An 18,405-nucleotide genomic window follows, 5' to 3' on the forward strand; every position below is an offset into this window, starting at 1 on the left:
GGAAATATGAAGAGTTGAGACTTAAACGTGTCTCCTTGTATTAGTTTCCAAGTTTCTCCTTGTATTAGTTTTCCAGGGCTCCCATAATAAAATATCACAAACTGAGTGGCTTAAACAACAGAAATTTATTGTCTCACAGTTCTAGAGGCTAGAAGTCAGAAGGGCTGTGACTTTCCTCTAGCTTCTGAAGTTTTGCTGGCAATCTTTGGCTTTCCTTGGCTTGTAGAAGCATCACCTGATCTCTGCCTTCATTTCCACATGACATTCTCCCTGGTGCATGTGTATTTCTGTCCAATGTTCTCTTTTTATAAGACTGGTCACATTGGATTAGGGCCCACCCTAATGACCTGTTCTTGGCTAATTATATCTGCAATGCTTCTATTTCCAAATAAGGTCACATTCTGAAGTACTGGGGGTTAGGGTTCCAACATATTAATTTGGAAGGGACACAATTCAACCCATAACCCCCCTCAAATCTTTACTGGAAGTACCTAGTCTACAAATCATAAATAAACAAACAAAAAGGTACTTTCCTATCTTTTTCATGTTGTGGCCCACAAAGATGATAATATTTGCATGGCCCATTGGGAAAGTAGTTGAGGTGATTAATATCTTGGTTCATTTATAACCCATTCACAGTACTGATCAGCTTGGGTCTAGACCGGTGATAACTTTTTAAAATGGAGCAATACTTTCACTTATATATATATCTTGTTTACTCCCTACAGTAGGTATTGTAAATCCTCTTCTCTACTGAAGTTTCTTCTTGAAGATTATATATCTTTTAGGGTTTTAATTCAAAACCTCTTCTTAGCACTTACTAATTTAACAAGCATTTTCTAGGCATCTACAATGTGACAGACATTATCTAGGCCTTGGAAATACAAAAATTAATGAGAAATCATCCTATCCTGTAAGGGCTCACAGTCCACTTGGGAATTAGATATCTTTAAGCAATAGAATACAACACATCATGGTATAATATGTCTAAATGGCTATGGGGCCATAGAGGAGATGCCTAACTGCCTAAAGCTCCAGAGAGAAGGCACTACTTGCACCAAGTTTTCAGATGAATGGAACTGCTCATGTGTTGGAGGAGGGAAGTAAGTTGCCCAATGACCCAAAAAGGATATGCAATGGCACAGAAATGTGAGAGACTTCTCTGCTTTATAAACTCTCTACTGCATTTAGTTCTATGACATCTATGACATATCACTTTCCTGGCCTGTTTTGCTATATCAGCTTTGGCCTCATTTCTTAGGTTATTTTCTTCCACCTGTCCCTTACACTCTAGCTCTAGCCATGCCAAAGCAAACTCCTCTGATCCTTGAGCTTCATCTATCACCATTATGTGCATTATACCCAGTTCACAATTTCTAAAAATTACCTTTCTACTAAGCAACAGACTTCTATGTCCAACTTCCAACTTTAGCTCTTCTTTAAAAATCAAAATTCCCCACCCACCTGCCCTACTTCCACTTACAACACACACACTCACACACACACACACACACACATTCTCTCTCTGTCTCACTCAACAAATCTAAAATCAAATTCCCCCTCTCCCTATCCCAACTTGCCCTAAATCCCCCATCCACGAAAATGATTTTAGAGTAAGTTCAAGGAAAAATTATTCTCTATTTTGAGTAATACATCATCATCTTCAGATCATCAAAGCCTTGGTATCATCTTGGGCTTTTCCTTCTCTCCCTAAACCCACACAGCCCTGTCCTTTAGGCCTCTGAATCATACTTTATATGTATTTTCTCTTTTCCATTCCTAATGACATTAATTCAGATTCTCTCCTCACCCAGCTATGGAAGTATCTTCTTAAAATATGTATCATCCAAACCCAAGGTCAAAATTCTAAACAGTCTACCATTTTCGTCAAAATAAAGTCCAAACTCCTGGCCAGGCATTCAAGGGTCTCCACTAGGTAGCTTCCAACATAGCCTTTTACACTTTTCTTCCACCATATTCTCATGTACCCATACTCACACTCTGGCCACAGCAAACTACTTTCTCATCATTCTTTAAGTTTAGAGACACTTAGCTATTTCTTTTTTCTTCTATTTTTTTCTAATGATATTTTATTTATTTACTTAATTAATTTTTGGCTGCATTGGGTCTTCGTTGCTGTGCACGGGCTTTCTCTAGTTGCGGCGAGCAGGGGCTACTCTTCGTTGTGGTGCACGGGCTTCTCACTGTGGTGGCTTCTCTTGTTGTGGAGCATGGACTCTAGGTGCAGGCTTCAGTAGTTGTGGCACAAGGGCTCAGTAGTTGTGGCTCGTGGGCTCTAGAGCACAGGTTCAGTAATTGTGGTGCACGGGCTTAGTTGCTCCAAGGCATGTGGGATCTTCCCAGACCAGGGCTCGAACCCGTGTCCCCTGCATTGACAGGCATTTCACCACCAGGAAAGCCCTACTTAGCTATTTCTAATTTGTTACTTGTGCCATTTCATCTTTCTGAAATGCCCTTAAAGCCCATTGCTGCCTACAGAAACCCCACTGTCTGTGATGAAATGGGCACCCTTATACATTCTGGTGGAAGAGTAAAGTTTTACAATCCTTCTTGAAAGCAGTTTGATAATATGAATCAAGAACTTTTTAAGTGTTCATATTCTTCATCCAATTATTTCCATTTCTTGGAATCTATATGAAGAAAATAATCCTAATTTGGGGCAAACTTCACACCTGACTTATGTAAATTGTATAGCATTCTTCTCCTTTAATAGTGAAAACTAGTAAGCAACCAAAAATGCCTAACAATAGAAATAGTGTTAAATAAATTATGACATAATCATTCCTTGTGTTAGAAATTATATTTATTCAGACCATTATTAATAACCTAATAAAATACTTGGAATATATGTTTAAATGAAAAAATACATATAAATACAACATATAAGTATTAAGTTTAAAATAGTATACATCATTTCTCTGATATATGTTATACTAAAGGACCAGAAGGAATTATACCAAATGTTAATAATGGTTGTCTTTGGGACCTCCCTGTTAGTCCAGTGGTTAAGACTCCGCACTTCCACTGCAGGGGGCATGGGTTTGATCCCTGGTCAGGGAACTAAGATCCCACATGCCACAGCTTGGCCAAAAAAAAAAAATCTAGGATCCCACCTGCCCCGCGGCACAGCAAGAAAAAACAAAACAAAAAAACAAAGGTTGTCTTTGTCTGCCTATACGTATTTTCAAAATTGTCTGTAACAAACCACTTATTACTTTTAAAATGAAAAAAAAACTTAAAAATCCTTAAAATATCATTAAAATCCTATTCATTCTTCAAAAAAATACCTACCTCAAATGCTGTCTCTTCCATACCACATTCATTTACTCAGAATTGTTTCTCTAACTTCTAAGCTTTAGCAATGCTTTATAAATTCTATTATAGCATTTAACAAATTGTACCTTCTATAGCTATTTCTATAAATCATGTTCCATTCACTAAAATATAAACTCCTCAAAGGTAGAACAGTCTCTTGTTCACTTTTGTATCTTTGTTCATACATTGATTCAACAAACATATATTAGTACCTACCATGTGTCAAGCACAGTGCCAGGCAATGAAAACTACAGCCTTCCTATCATCCTTCAAGATACTCACAGTTTAGTACGTAGAGTCAAGGAAACAGGTGTGTGCATGTACAGACCATTGCAATAGAATGTAATAAATGCTAAGATGGAGGTATGCATCCATTGCAGTGGAAGCACAGAATAAGAGTACCTGGCATAGCCTGGGGAGTCTGGGAGGGCATTTTAGCCAGATTATTTGATTGAATCTTGAAGGATGAGAAAGAAATAACCAGACAAAAAAGGGCAATCAGAACAGAGGAAGGTAAATGTGACAAAGTCTAGAACTGAGAGAAAGTAAATGAGTTAAGGGAACTGCATGTTCTTTTATAAAGGTAGTAGTATAAGAAGCCTGTTAGAGAGAGATGTGGGATAGGAAGGGAACAAATTATGAACGACCACAGTGATCCTGGCACTAAATCCCAGCAAGGACAGATTGGATATGGTCATGAATTCCAGGCTCCACAGAGGTTGACTCAAGCAAAATCCTCTTATATTATCAAACTTGTTCTTAATGATCTCTTAAAAGGTTAGATTCTATGTCATTCCAGTGCTACCAAGTTAACCTTAAGTAAAAGAATGTGGAGTCTTCCTCTATTTGGCCTCTTCTTTTTTATCTTCCTTTTGTTTACACTTAATCTTTTTGGTATATATATAACAATGACCCAATGTCCCTGAATTTTTCTCCCTTTCTGGACATGGGTATTTAGCTTCTTTTTATAATGCAGTATAGCATAGCAAGTAAAAGCATTTACTTTGAAGCCAGGCAGAACTTGCTTAGAATCCTAGCTCCTTTACTGTCCATGTGACCTTAGGCAGGTTATTTAATATCTTTAACTTTCAATTTTCCCATTTGTAAAATGGGAATAATAGTTTCAATATTACTATAAGGATTTAGCAAGATAATGTATGTAAAACACTTAGCACATAGTGTCTGGCACATAATATGTCCAATAAATCATAGTTATTATTTTTATTATTATTCCTCCTTTGAAGCTCTATAAAGAGAATACAATCTAATGCAGAAAACTATGCCCTTAGTAATACCCCAACAATAAGTGCAGCTAGAAGTTTTACAGAATGCTTTCAGAATGTCTAGCACATAGGCAAATGACTTAATACCAAGCATAACTGAGTAAAAATTATTTTATGGGGACCAAAATAATGCAAAATACCTTATTATACAACCCTCTGATGGTTTGACTTAATTCAGGAATAAAACTAGAGCATCTAAGTGAGGAATGATGAACTACATATTTTTCAGGGACATCTCCCTAAATATTAGGCAGTAGAGATTTTGAGGTTAAACTATCTGAGAAGATCCTTAAGTATTTGGATAGTCTATGTTTCAGTGATGGGCAGATCTATAAATTTAGAAAGCTAGCTGAGCTAGAGATACAACTGCTATGTACTTAGAAAAGTTTAGGAGCCTAAACTTGGTCAGAAGGCCACCCCAGTCTAAGGGACTGCCCACAAGATGGGCCAAGATTGTCTTTGCAAAAAAAAGGGAGGAGTTTAATTTAACATACAGATCAATGAGTAATGAAGGCTCCACAGTTACTGGGCATGAGACAACATTGGCCTGAGGAAAAAATATTAAAGGTATTAACTATGTGCCCATTAGAACCTTAAACACACACACACACACACACACACACACACACACACATACATGCACACACAAATACACACTCATGCATGCAAACACACACACCAAAAAACTAAGTAAGCACCCAGGACACCTTTAAGCAATATCTGGTGAACTCTCTAAAATAAACAGCTGCAAAATAGATGGGCCTCTAGGTCATGCGGTGAGTTGATGGATTGAGTTGGGGGTGGGTACAGAAATGACTCTTCTTCATCCATAAGTGGCATTAAGTTATTAAAATATGTTAGAAGAAAGAACATATTCCATTTTCCTTCACTGAAAACTGTTGAATGATCTTTCAAGAGAGCCTGATTTTTTTTTTTTTTTTTTTTTTTTGGCTGCGTTGGGTCTTTGTTGCTGTACGCAGCCTTTTCTCTAGTTGTGGCAAGCGGGGGCTACTCTTCGCTGGGGTGAGCGGGCTTCTCATTGCAGTGGCTTCTCTTGTTGCGGAGCACAGGCTCTAGGTGCGCGGGCTTCAGTAGTTGCGGCACGTGGGCTCAGTAGTTGTGGTTCACAGGCTCTAGAGTGCAGGCTCAGTAGTTGTGGCGCACAGGCTTAGTTGCTCAGCGGCATGTGGGATCTTCTCGGACCAGGGCTGGCACCTGTGTCCCCTGCATTGGCAGGTGGATTCTTCTTTTTTTTTTTAATTTTTAAATCTAATTGTATTTATTTTTTTATACAGCAGGTTCTTATTAGTCATCAGTTTTATACACATCAGTGTATACATGTCGATCCCAATCGCCCAATTCATCACACCACCACCACCACCACCCGCCGCTTTCCCCCTTTGGTGTCCATACATTTGTTCTCTACATCTGTGTCTCAACTTCTGCCCTGCAAACCAGTTCATCTGTACCATTTTTCTAGGTTACACATACATGCGTTAATATACAGTATTTGTTTTTCTCTTTCTGACTTACTTCACTCTGTATGACAGTCTCTACATCCATCCACGTCTAAACAAATGACTCAATTTCGTTCCTTTTTATGACTGAGTAATATTCCATTGTATATATGTACCACATCTTCTTTATCCATGCATCTGTTGATGGGCATCTAGGTTGCTTCCATGACCTGGCTATTGTAAACAGTGCTGCAATGAACATTGGGGTGCATGTGTCTTTTTGAATTGTGGTTTTCTCTGGGTATATGCCCAGTAGTGGGATTGCTGGATCATACGATAATTCTATTTTTAGTTTTTTAAGGAACCTCCATGCTGTTCTCCAGAGTGGCTGTATCAATTTACATTCCCACCAACAGTGCAAGAGGGTTCCCTTTTCTCCACACCCTCTCCAGCATTTGTTGTTTGTAGATTTTCTGATGATGCCCATTCTAACTGGTGTGAGGTGATACCTCATTGTAGTTTTGATTTGAATTTCTCTAATAATTAGTGATGTTGGGCAGCTTTTCATGTGCTTCTTGGCCATCTGTATGTCTTCTTTGGTGAAATGTCTATTTAGCTCTTCTGCCCATTTTTGGATTGGGTTGTTTGTTTTTTTAATATTGAGCTGCACAAACTGTTTATATATTTTGGAGATAAATGCTTTGTCCATTGATTCGTTTGCAAATATTTTCTCCCATTCTGAGGGTTGTCTTTTCGTCTTGTTTATGGTTTCCTTTGCTGTGCAAAAGCTTTTTTTCTTTTTTTTTTTTTTAAAGTGAATCACGCTGTATGGACACAGCAGGGTTTTTTTGTTTCTTTTGTTGTTGTTTTTTTTAAGAAGATGTTGGGGGTAGGAGTTTATTAATTTATTTATTTATATTTGCTGTGTTCAGTCTTCATTTCTGTGTGAGGGCTTTCTCTAGTTGTGGCAAGTGGGGGCCACTCTTCATCGCGGTGCGCGGGCCTCTCACTATCGCAGCCTCTCTTGTTGCAGAGCACAGGCTCCTGACACGCAGGCTCAGTAGTTGTGGCTCACAGGCCTAGTTGCTCCGCGGCATGTGGGATCCTCCCAGACCAGGGCTCGAACCCATGTCCCCTGCATTAGCAGGCAGACTCTCAACCACTGCGCCAGGAGGGAAGCCCCAGTGCAAAAGCTTTTAAGTTTCATTAGGTCTCATTTGTTTATTTTTGTTTTTATTTCCATTACTCTAGGAGGTGGACCAAAAAAAGATCTTGCTGTGATTTATGTCAAAGAATGTTCTTCCTATGTTTTCCTCTAAGAGTTTTATAGTGTCCAGTCTTACATTTAGGTCTCTAATCCATTTTGAGTTTATTTTTGTGTATGGTGTTAGGGAGTGTCCTAATTTCATTCTTTACATGTAGCTGTCCAGTTTTCCCAGCACCACTTATTGAAGAGACTGTCTTTTCTCCATTGTATATCCTTGCCTCCTTTGTCATAGATTAATTGACCATAGGTGCATGGGTTTATCTCTGGGCTTTCTATCTTGTTCCATTGATATATGTTTCTGTTTTTGTGCCAATACCATATTGTCTTGATTACTGTAGCTTTGTAGTATGGTCTGAAGTCAGGGAGTGTGATTCCTCCAGCTCCATTTTTTTCCCTCAAGACTGCTTTGTCTATTTGGGGTCTTTTGTGTCTCCATACAAATTTTAAGATTTTTTGTTCTAGTTCCGTAAAAAATGCCATTGGTAATTTGATAGGGATTGCATTGAATCTGTAGATTGCTTTGGGTAGTATAGTCATTTTCACAATATTGATTCTTCCAATCCAAGAACATGGTATATATCTCTCCATCTGTTGGTATCATCTTTAATTTCTTTCATCAGTGTCTTATAGTTTTCTGCATAGAGGTCTTTTGTCTCCCTAGGTAGGTTTATTCCTAAGTATTTTATTCTTATTGTTGCAATGGTAAATGAGAGTGTTTCCTTAATTTCTCTTTCAGATTTTTCATCATTAGTGTATAGGAATGCAAGAGATTTCTGTGCATTAATTTTGTATCCTGCAACTTTACCAAATTCATTGATTAGCTGTAGTAGTTTTCTGGTGGCATCTTAAGGATTCTCTATGTATAGTATCATATCATCTGCAAACAGTGACAGTTTTACTTCTTCTTTTCCAATTTGTATTCCTTTTGTTTCTTTTTCTTCTCTGATTGCCGTGGCTAGGACTTCCAAAACTATGTTGAATAATAGTGGTGAGAGTGGACATCCTTGTCTCGTTCCTGGTCTTAGAGGAAATGCTTTCAGTTTTTCACCATTGAGAATGATGTTTGCTGTGGGTTTGTCATATATGCCCTTTATTATGTTGGAATAGGTTCCCTCTATGCCCACTTTCTGGAGAGTTTTTTTCATAAATCAGTGTTGAATTTTGTCAAAAGCTTTTTCTGCATCTATTGAGATGATCATAAGTTGTTTTTTTTGTGTGTGTGTGGTACATGGGCCTCTCACTGTTGCGGCCTCTCCTGTTGCGGAGCACAGGCTCCGGACGCACAGGCTCAGCGGCCATGGCTCACGGGCCCAGCCGCTCTGCGGCATGTGGGATCTTCCCGGACCGGGGCAGAACCCGTGTCCCCAGCATGAGCAGGCGGACTCTCAACCACTGCACCACCAGGGAAGCCCGATCATATGGTTTTTATTCTTCAATTTGTTAATATGGTGTATCACATTGATTGATTTGTGTATATTGAAGAATCCTTGCATCCCTGGGATAAATCCCACTTGATCATGGTGTATGATCCTTTTAATGTGTTGTTGGATTCTGTTTGCTAGTATTTTGTTGAGGATTTTTGCATCTATATTCATCAGTGATATTGGTCTGTAATTTTCTTTTTTTGTAGTATCTTTGTCTGCTTTTGGTATCAGGGTGATGGTGGCCTCATAGAATGTGTTTGGGAGTGTGCCTTCCTCTGCAATTTTTTGGAAGAGTTTGAGAAGGATGGGTGTTAGCTCTTCTCTAAATGTTTGATAGAATTCACCTGTGAAACCATCTGGTCCTGGACTTTTCTTTGTTGGAAGATTTTTAATCACAGTTTCAATTTCATTACTTGTAATTGGTCTGTTCATATTTTCTGTTTATTCTGGTTCAGTCTAGGAAGGTTATACCTTTCTAAGAATTTGTCCATTTCTTTCAGGTTGTCCATTTTATTGGCATAGAGTTGCTTGTAGTAGTCTCTTAGGATGCTTTGTATTTCTGCGGTGTCTGTTGTAATTTCTCCTTTTTCATTTCTAATTTTATTGATTTGAGTCCTCTCCCTCTTTTTCTTGATGAGTCTGGCTAATAGTTTATCAATTTTGTTTATCTTTTCAAAGAACCAGTTTTTAGTTTTATTGATCTTTGCTATTGTTTTCTTTGTTTCTATTTCATTTATTCTGCTCTGATCTTTATGATTTCTTTCCTTCTGCTAACTTTGGATTTTGTTTGTTCTTCTCTCTCTAGTTCCTTTAGGTGTAAGGTTAGATTGTTTATTTGATGTTTTTCTTGTTTCTTGAGGTAGGCTTTTATAGCTATAAATTTTCCTCTTAGAACTGCTCTTGCCACATCCCATAGGTTTTGGATCATCGTGTTTTCATTGTCAGTTGTCTCTAGGTATTTTTTGATTTCCTCTTTGATTTCTTCAGTGATCTCTTGGTTATTTAGGAACGTATTGTCTAGCCTCCATGTGTTTGTGTTTTTTACGTTTTTCTCCCTGTAATTCATTTCTAATCTCATAGTGTTGTGGTCAGAAAAGATGCTTGATATGATTTCAATTTTCTTAAATTTACTGAGGCTTGATTTGTGACCCAAGATGTGATCTATCCTGGAGAATGTTCCATGCACACTTGAGAAGAAAGTGTAATCTGCTGTTTTTGAATGGAATGTCCTATAAATATCAATTAAATCTATCTGGTCTACTGTGTCATTTAAAGCTTCTGTTTCCTTATTTATTTTCATTTTGGATGATCTGTCCATTGGTGTAAGTGAGGTGTTCAAGTCCCCCACTATTATTGTGTTACTGTTGATTTCCTCTTTTAGAGCTGTTAGCAGTTGCCTTATGTATTGAGGTGCTCCTATGTTGGGTGCATATGTATTTATAATTGTTATATCTTGTTTTTGGATTGATCCCTTGATCATTATGTAGTGTCCTTCCTTGTCTCTTGTAACATTCATTATTTTAAAGTCTATTTTATCTGATATGAGTATTGCTACTCTAGCTTTCTTTTGATTTCCATTTGCATGGAATATCTTTTTCCATTCCTTCACTTTCAGTCTGTATGTGTCCCTAGGTCTGAAATGGGTCTCTTGTAGACAGCATATAGATGGGTCTTGTTTTTGTATCCATTCAGCAAGCCTGTGTCTTTTGGTTGGAGCATTTAATCCATTCACGTTTAAGGTAATTATTGATAGGTATGTTCCTATGACCATTTTCTTAATTGTTTTGGGTTTGTTTTTGTAGGTCCTTTTCTTTTCTTGTGTTTCCCACTTCGAGAAGTTCCTTTAGCATTTGTTGTAGAGCTGGTTTGGTGGTGCTGAATTCTCTTAGCTTTTGCTTGTCTGTGAAGCTTTTGATTTCTCCATCGAATCTGAATAAGATCCTTGCCAGGTAGAGTAATCTTGGTTGTAGTTTCTTCCCTTTCATCACTTTAAATATGTCATGCCACTCCCTTCTGGCTTGTAGAGTTTCTGCTGAGAAATCAGCTGTTAACCTTATGGGAGTTCCCTTGTATGTTATTTGTCGTTTTTCCCTTGCTGCTTTCAATAATTTTTCTTTGTCTTTAATTTTTGCCAATTTGATTACTATGTGTCTCGGCATGTTTCTCCTTGGGTTTATCCTGTATGGGACTCACTGCACTTCCTGGACTTGGCTGGCTATTTCCTTTCCCATGTTAGGGAAGTTTTCGACTATAATCTCTTCAAATATTTTCTTGGGTCCTTTCTCTCTTTCTTCTCCTTCTGGGACCCCTATAATGTGAATGTTGTTGCATTTAATGTTTTCCCAGAGGTCTCTTAGGCTGTCTTCATTTCTTTTCATTCTTTTTTCTTTATTCTGTTCCGCAGCAGTGAATTCCACCATTCTGTCTTCCAGGTCACTTATCCGCTCTTCTGCCTCAGTTATTCTGCTATTGATACCTTCTAGTGTAGTTTTCATTTCAGTTATTGTATTGTTCATCTCTGTTTGTTTGTTCTTTAATTCTTCTAGGTCTTTGTTAAACATTTCTTCCATCTTCTCGATATTTGCCTCCATTCTGTTTCCAAGGTCCTGGATCATCTTCACTATCATTGTTCTGAATTCTTTTTCTGGAAGGTTTCCTATCTCCACTTCATTTAGTTGTTTTTCTGGGGTTTTATCTTGTTTCTTCGTCTGGTACATAGCCCTCTGCCTTTTCATCTTGTCTATCTTTCTGTGAATGTGGTTTTTGTTCCACAGGCTGCAGGATTGTAGTTCTTCTTGCTTCTGCTCGCCCTGTAGTCTACTAGTGTTGGAGGGTCTCCTGCAGAGGCAGGGGGTGGCTGTGGCTCACCGCAGGGACAAGGACACTGGCAGCAGAAGTTCTGGGAAGTACTCCTTGGCGTGAGCCCTCCCAGAGTCTGACAGGTGGATTCTTAACCACTGTGCCACAAGAGAAGCCTGAGCCTGATCCTAAAGTAGAGTTAGGGTAAATGTTTTATACTAAACATTGTAGGAATTTATATTAAATTAATACATACTGCCTCTTCTCCATGGAATCTAAGGCTGAAAAAATGATGTAAAAAGAAAAAAGTTATAGCCTAGTGGTTTTCCTTAGAGATTTCTCTATAAAGAGATTAAGAATGTGCATATTGGTTTATAACTCAGAACAGGTATTTATTACACCACTTCACTGAAATCACTCTTGCCTAGATTGCCACTCACTTCCATCTTGCCTCATTAAACAGTTTTCAAAGTCTCACCTTACCTGTCCTCTTAACATTTGATATATAATTACTCTCTCCTTTCAGAAACACTCTTTATTCGACTTTCAGGGGACCACATTCTCCTGGTTTTCTTCCTGCTCTACTTACTTCTCAGTCTCCTGAGTTCCTTAGTTCCTTTTATTACTTCTTGCTTATAAATATTAGACTTCCCCAGGCCTCAGTTCCCCCTCTCTCTAGGCTCACTCCTTAAGTAATCTCATTTAGCCTCATGGTTTTAAACACCAGGTATGTGCTGATGACTCTCACCTTTGTATCTTTAGCCCTAATCTCTCCCCTGAGCTCCAGATTCCATGTCCAGCAGTCTACCAGCTGTGTGTCTATAGGTCTCTTTAACTTAACATGTTCAAAATAGAACTCTTGACTCCCTGCTACTGCCCCAATTTTCCCCATCTTAGTAAATGCCAACAGCACTTACCCCAGGCCAAAAAACATTGGAGCCATCTCTTCTTTCTTCATATGATACCCTACATCTAAACCATCAGCAAATCCTGTCATTTCTACCATCATTAAATTATCCCAAACCTTATCACTTCTCAATATCTCTACTGTTACCACTCTAGTTCAAGCCACTGTCCATCTCTCTTTGTCTATTGCAGTATATCTCCTAACTGGTAATCACTTTCCGTCTTGTTTGCCTGTAGTCAATCCTCTACACTGTAGCCAGAATGAGCTTTTTAAAATCAGAAAGCAGATGTTATTACTCTCCTACTCCAAACCCTCTAATGGCTTTCCTTCACACTCAGAATAAGACCCATGTCTGTTAAAAGTGGGACATTATCTGGTTTCAGCCTGCCTCTCCAACCACCTCTCCAATTGCTTTCCCCTCTCTCACTGATATCTAGGTACACTAGCCTTGTTGTTGTTTCCCAGACACACCAAGCTGATTCCCAGCTCTTTTCCCAGATTTTTGCATCACTTGTACCTTCAGTTTACTTAGGTCTTTGCTCAAATATTTCCTCAGATAAGCATCCCCTGACTACATCATCTAAAATGTAGCCCTGGGGACTTCCCTAGCGGTCCAGTGGTTTGAACTCTGCGCTTTCACTGCTGGGCCCTGGTTCGATCCCTGGTTGGGGAACTAAGATCCTGCAAGCCACACGGCATTGGCCAAATAGTAAAATAAAATAAAATAAATAAAAAAATTTTTTAAAAGTGTAGCCTGGATTCCCAACACTCTGTATCCCCTTACTCTTTATTTTTCTTTATAGTACTTATCATATCATATCATATCATATCATATCATATCATATTATGTATTTCTTTGTTTATTATATGTTTCCCATATAGAATGCATAGGCTTTAAAAAGACTTTGTCTACCTTGTTTACTTCCATAATCCTAACGCCTAGAATAGTGTCTGGCACAGCCTAAGAAGTTCAAGGCTGCAATTTATTACAAAGGAAATTGGCATATATTTTAGAAGGAATATCTAATAAGTTAGTAGTCTATAATATGCAGGGAGAAGGTAGGGGGACAAACCATCTTGCTTTGTCACTGACTAAGGGGTTTCCCAGGCCATAGGACTTTATTTTTAAAACCAGGACAATCCTAGGGAAAGTGGAACTGTTGGTCACCCTAGAAAAACACTACATACTTTTAAAGGGGATGGACTCTACTTGAGTCAAATCAGATGGACTTATACTCGGATAAGAACAAAAATAGCTACCTCTACTTGTTGAGCACTTCCTACAGACACTGTGCAAGCACTTTAAATACATTTTCTCATTTAATTTTTAAGGTAATCTATGAGATAGGCATTTTATCCCCATAACACAGAATAGGAAACTCCTGATACTGAGAGAGTTAAGAAACTTGCCCAGAATTGAACAGTTTGAGTGAAAGGGCTATAGAGTTGATAAAAATAAACAACTTGGTAAGGACTGGAATGAGCATTTGGAACTGACCTTGAACAGTTCTGAAGACAAGAATTTGTCCTCAAATATTTATTTAGCTTGAGATTTTTAATCAGCTGTATTTTTTTTTTTTTTCGGTACGCGGGCCTCTCACTGTTGTGGCCTCTCCCGTTGCGGAGCACAGGCTCCGGACGCACAGGCTCAGCGGCCATGGCTCACGGGCCCAGCCGCTCTGCGGCATGTGGGATCTTCCCGGACCATGGCACGAACCCGTGTCCCCTGCATCGGCAGGCGGACTCTCAACCACTGCGCCACCAGGGAAGCCCTCAGCTGTATTTTTAAAAGGAGGGTTAGCAGTACTCCGCCAAAAAAGAAGTCTGGGATCTACAAAGTTTGGGACAGTTGATCTTGTCCAGATACTGAGTGGGATCTGGGACTCCTAGCTCTCACTGACTGAGTTCATATTACTACTCCTAAGAGCCTCAATTCAACTTTCATTACCAGAACTTAAGTCTAAACTCAGCTTATCTAAAATTTTTTACCTTGTTTTTAGGCAGTGAAATAACTATATAGTAAGATATAGCAATATACTAATTATATAAGATCCTGGATGTTCTAGTTTGAATTTCATTCCCCATACTACCTCTCTCACAGGAAGAGAGTATAAAAGTTAGAGTAGGCTTTGGAATAAAACAACCCTAGATTTGAACCCTTGATTCACAATTAACCATCTGTGTGACTTTGGGCAAGCCACTTTACCTCTGCCAGTTTTTCTCTTTAGTAAAATGAAGATAATACCTACCTCACAGGATGATGATTAAATGAGATAATATATGTTAAGCTGCTTAGCACAGAGTAAGTGCTCAATAAGTGGTGGCTATTGATATTAATAATAATAGCTTAGCCAGAATTTATTATTGCTTTTGCTTATCAAACTGGATACTAAAAAAGCACTGCACATCTACTGATGAGAGGTGACAGCAGAGTTTGGATTTGATTCTCAAGGTGTTGGTGAGGCATTAAAGGATTTTGAGCAGGGGAGTGGCAATAAATGAAAGGAATCAAAAAAAGGAGCCCAGGGAATTCCCTGGAGGTCCAGCGGTTAGGACTTGGCACTTTCACTGCTGAGGGCCCTGGTTCAATTGCTGGTCAATCCCATAAGATGCTTGGTGCGGCCAAAAAAAGAAAAAGAAGGAGCCCATAAGAGAGTTTAAGAAAGAGTGACCATAGAGAGAAGAGAAAATCAGGACACAGTAGTATCTTAAAGCCAAGAGAGAAGTGAGGTGAGAGTAGACAACTGTGTTAAATGGTACAAGAGAGAGACAAATAAGACCGGAAGAGTCCAGTGAATGGCTGATACATAGAACATTTAAGGCCTATTGAAGCACAGTTATTTTAAATTATGCCACTTGTCTTCTTCCAATAGTCCAGCATTTCTTAGTCTCTCCACTGCATGCAAAAACACAACCTTCCTTTGAGTCCTGAGCAAAAGTTTGCAATGGCTTCCCTCTGCCTATGGACTTAAACAAGTTCCTCAGTCTGCTGTTCTAAGCTCCGCACAATACGGCCCCAAACCAACTTTCTATCTTCTTTTCACACTACTCCCCTAAAGATGTTGTTTTCCCTTCAACTAAATTTCCTGCTGCTCTCCAAATACAAACACAGTATTTCATGCTTTTATTTGTATACTAGTTATAGCACAATTCATACAGAATATGAATTCTGCCTCATATTATAATTATTTGTACACTTACAATTATAAAATCTCAGAGTCATAAAAAACTTTACAAGTCATTTCTCTTATTTTGTCAATTTTTTCACTAGTATGTGAAAAAGGGAGAAAAAAGAATATTTTGGTAAATCTTTCATAAATCTAAATTTATTTGTCTCAAAGGACTATACTTAAATTAGAGGTTATGTCCTCTTAAGTTTTGTTTTTGGTGTTAACATGTCCTTTCTTTTACAATTTGATGGTGATAATAAAGGGTTTTTGTTTCTTTAATGTCTGTACTTGCTAACTTAAAAACTGGTAACTTTATGTCAATCTGCAAAATTTTTTGAAATTCTCAAAGTCCATGAAATGAAAAAGTGAGGAACCACTGATCTCCTCTAACCCTTATCTGACCCATGAATTCCCCCTGCAACATCTCTGACAAATTATGTACATCTCTAATTGAACACTTCCAGTGCCACGGAGCTCATCTTTTCCCAAGGTAGCATATTCCATTTTTTACAGCTTTAACTATGAGCAAGTCTTACCTTATCTCAGCTCCACTTCCAGGTCAAAAAGGTGTTTGAGAGCTCTCTTTTTGAGAATCCCCTGCCCTGTGCCTTTTCCATAGTGGTCTCTCAAAAATCTTTCTTAATTGACACTCTCTAAAGAAATTGAAGTTTGACAGGGAATCATCACCTATGATCCTATTATGCAAAAACACTTAAAGATGGGGTCTTGGAAAGGATAATAAAACTCTTTCCCTGCAGAAGTAGGAGGATTTAAAGGTTTAGGATGGAGCTTATATTGTTTTCCTTAGGTATTAAATCTATTCATTAATATAGCATTAAAACCTACCAAACCATCCTTTGAAAATTGCCTAAAAGCCCTGGGGAAATTATTATATTATTTTGTTCTAACTTTGTTTTACAGCTTTTCATATATAATCTCTTTAGGAGAAAAGCAATCTAAGAGATAAAAAGTTGATAATGTGATTTGATTATATTCATTTGTAATTTTGTGTTACTTCTTTTTCTAAAGCTGGGGCCTCAACTTTGGTGACCAAGGATATATACGGATGGCAAGAAATAGTGGAAATCACTGTGGGATTGCTAGTTATCCCTCTTACCCGGAAATCTAGAGGACCTCTTTGTTTTATAACAATTCAAGAAAGAAGAAACACTTTCTCACAATTTAATTTTACCTGCTGTAACCAGTAGAAATGTGTGTCATGATCAATGTATATTTACTGTACTAACAGAAAATATAGTTTGATTCATCTACTTTTTTAACTTTGCAGATCTTGGGGAAAAGTTTGCTAAGTAAATTAATAATGTACTATAGATATAACTGTATGAAAATTGGTCAACCTGAGATAATCTGTCATGTTTTTCATTGTCTTATTTTATTTGTCCTTTTAAGTCCCCTGATATCCTGCTGAACCTCAATGGCATATAGATTCTTAATAAATAACTGTCTTTTCAACTTTGTATCATTACCATGAGGCAGGAGACAGATGGGCCCCCGGGGCAAATAGTTTGAGTTCTTTCCTTGTGGACTGATACTCCGACATGGGAATAACAGGACAATTGAGAGAGGAGTCTGGGCCCTGCCCAGATAGAAGATAAGAGACCACATATTTCTCATTCCTGAAGTCAGGAGACACCCACCCCGGACTACACATGCGCAGAAAGGCTCCTTGGAGGTCAAAAGGAGAGTGATGCCAAGTGGCCAAATCTACCCATAGGCCTCTTCGGTAGAATCCATCTTGGCTAAGAGATGTGCATGCACACATGGGAAAATCCTGAGCTATACCAAATTCAGACTTTGAATCAGGCAAATCAAAATGATTGGCCTAAGGAAACCTGGAAAAAATGCCCCATATAAGTGATTTAAACTGCCACCAGGGCACGACTCTTTCAGAGCCCGCTCGTGTGTCTATCCACACGTACTGCACTTTTTTCTGCAAATAAATACTTGTTTCACTACTTTCCATCTTTGTGGGAATTCCTTTTCTGCAACGGCGCAGGGCCCGGGCCTTTCACTGACCACTGATCTAGTGCCTAGGATTCGGTGCTCTCACCGCCGCGACCTGACCTCAAACACTGGCCTGGAACCAAAACCCTGCATCAAGCTGCTGCAGGCCGAGGCCACCCAAGATCAACCACATACCATTCTTTTCTTATTCGTAGGTAACTATTATAATCTATCATGAGAATATAAATTGTAGTATGCTGGTGATATGCTATGACAACTTTTTTTCTTTTAATAGATCTTTAACGGAGTATAATTGCTTCACAATACTGTGTTAGTTTCTGTTGTACACCAAAATGAATCAGCCATATGCATACATATGTCCCCATATTCCCACTCTCTTGAACCTCCTTCCCACCCTCCCTATCCCACCCCTCTAGGACATTGCAAAGCACTGAGCTGATCTCCCTGTGCTATGCTGCTTCTTCCCACTAGCTAACTTTTACATTTCGTAGTGTATATATGTAGATGCTACTCTCACTTCGCCCCAGCTTCCCCCTCCCACCCCGTGTCCTCAAGTCCATTATCAATGTCTACATCTTTATTCCTGCCCTGCAACTAGGTTCATCAGTACCTTTTTTTTTTTATATTCCATATATATGCATTAGCATATGGTATTTGTTTTTCTCTTTCTGATTTACTTCACTCTGTATGACAGACTCTAGGTCCATCCACCTCACTACAAATAACTCAATTTCATTTCTTTTTATGGCTGAGTAATATTCCATTGTATATATGCG

At 38.6% G+C, this 18,405-nt stretch overlaps 1 protein-coding gene across 2 annotated transcripts in view; it reads left to right on the forward strand.

Annotated features, from left to right (window-relative positions):
• CTSS (cathepsin S) overlaps nt 1-17,622 on the forward strand; it is a 39,973-nt gene extending 22,351 nt beyond the window's left edge. For both annotated transcript variants that reach the window (XM_029227913.1, XM_029227914.1), the window contains one exon: nt 16,673-17,622. In XM_029227913.1, the coding sequence (XP_029083746.1) occupies nt 16,673-16,772 (100 nt within the window). In that variant the 3' untranslated portion in view covers nt 16,773-17,622. The remainder of the gene's footprint in view (nt 1-16,672) is intronic.
• The last annotated feature ends 783 nt before the right edge of the window (nt 17,623-18,405 follow it).

This window comes from Monodon monoceros, unplaced genomic scaffold, assembly GCF_005190385.1.
Source record: "Monodon monoceros isolate NGI ecotype Baffin Bay Population unplaced genomic scaffold, NGI_Narwhal_1 Super_Scaffold_18, whole genome shotgun sequence".
NCBI lineage: Eukaryota > Metazoa > Chordata > Mammalia > Artiodactyla > Monodontidae > Monodon > Monodon monoceros.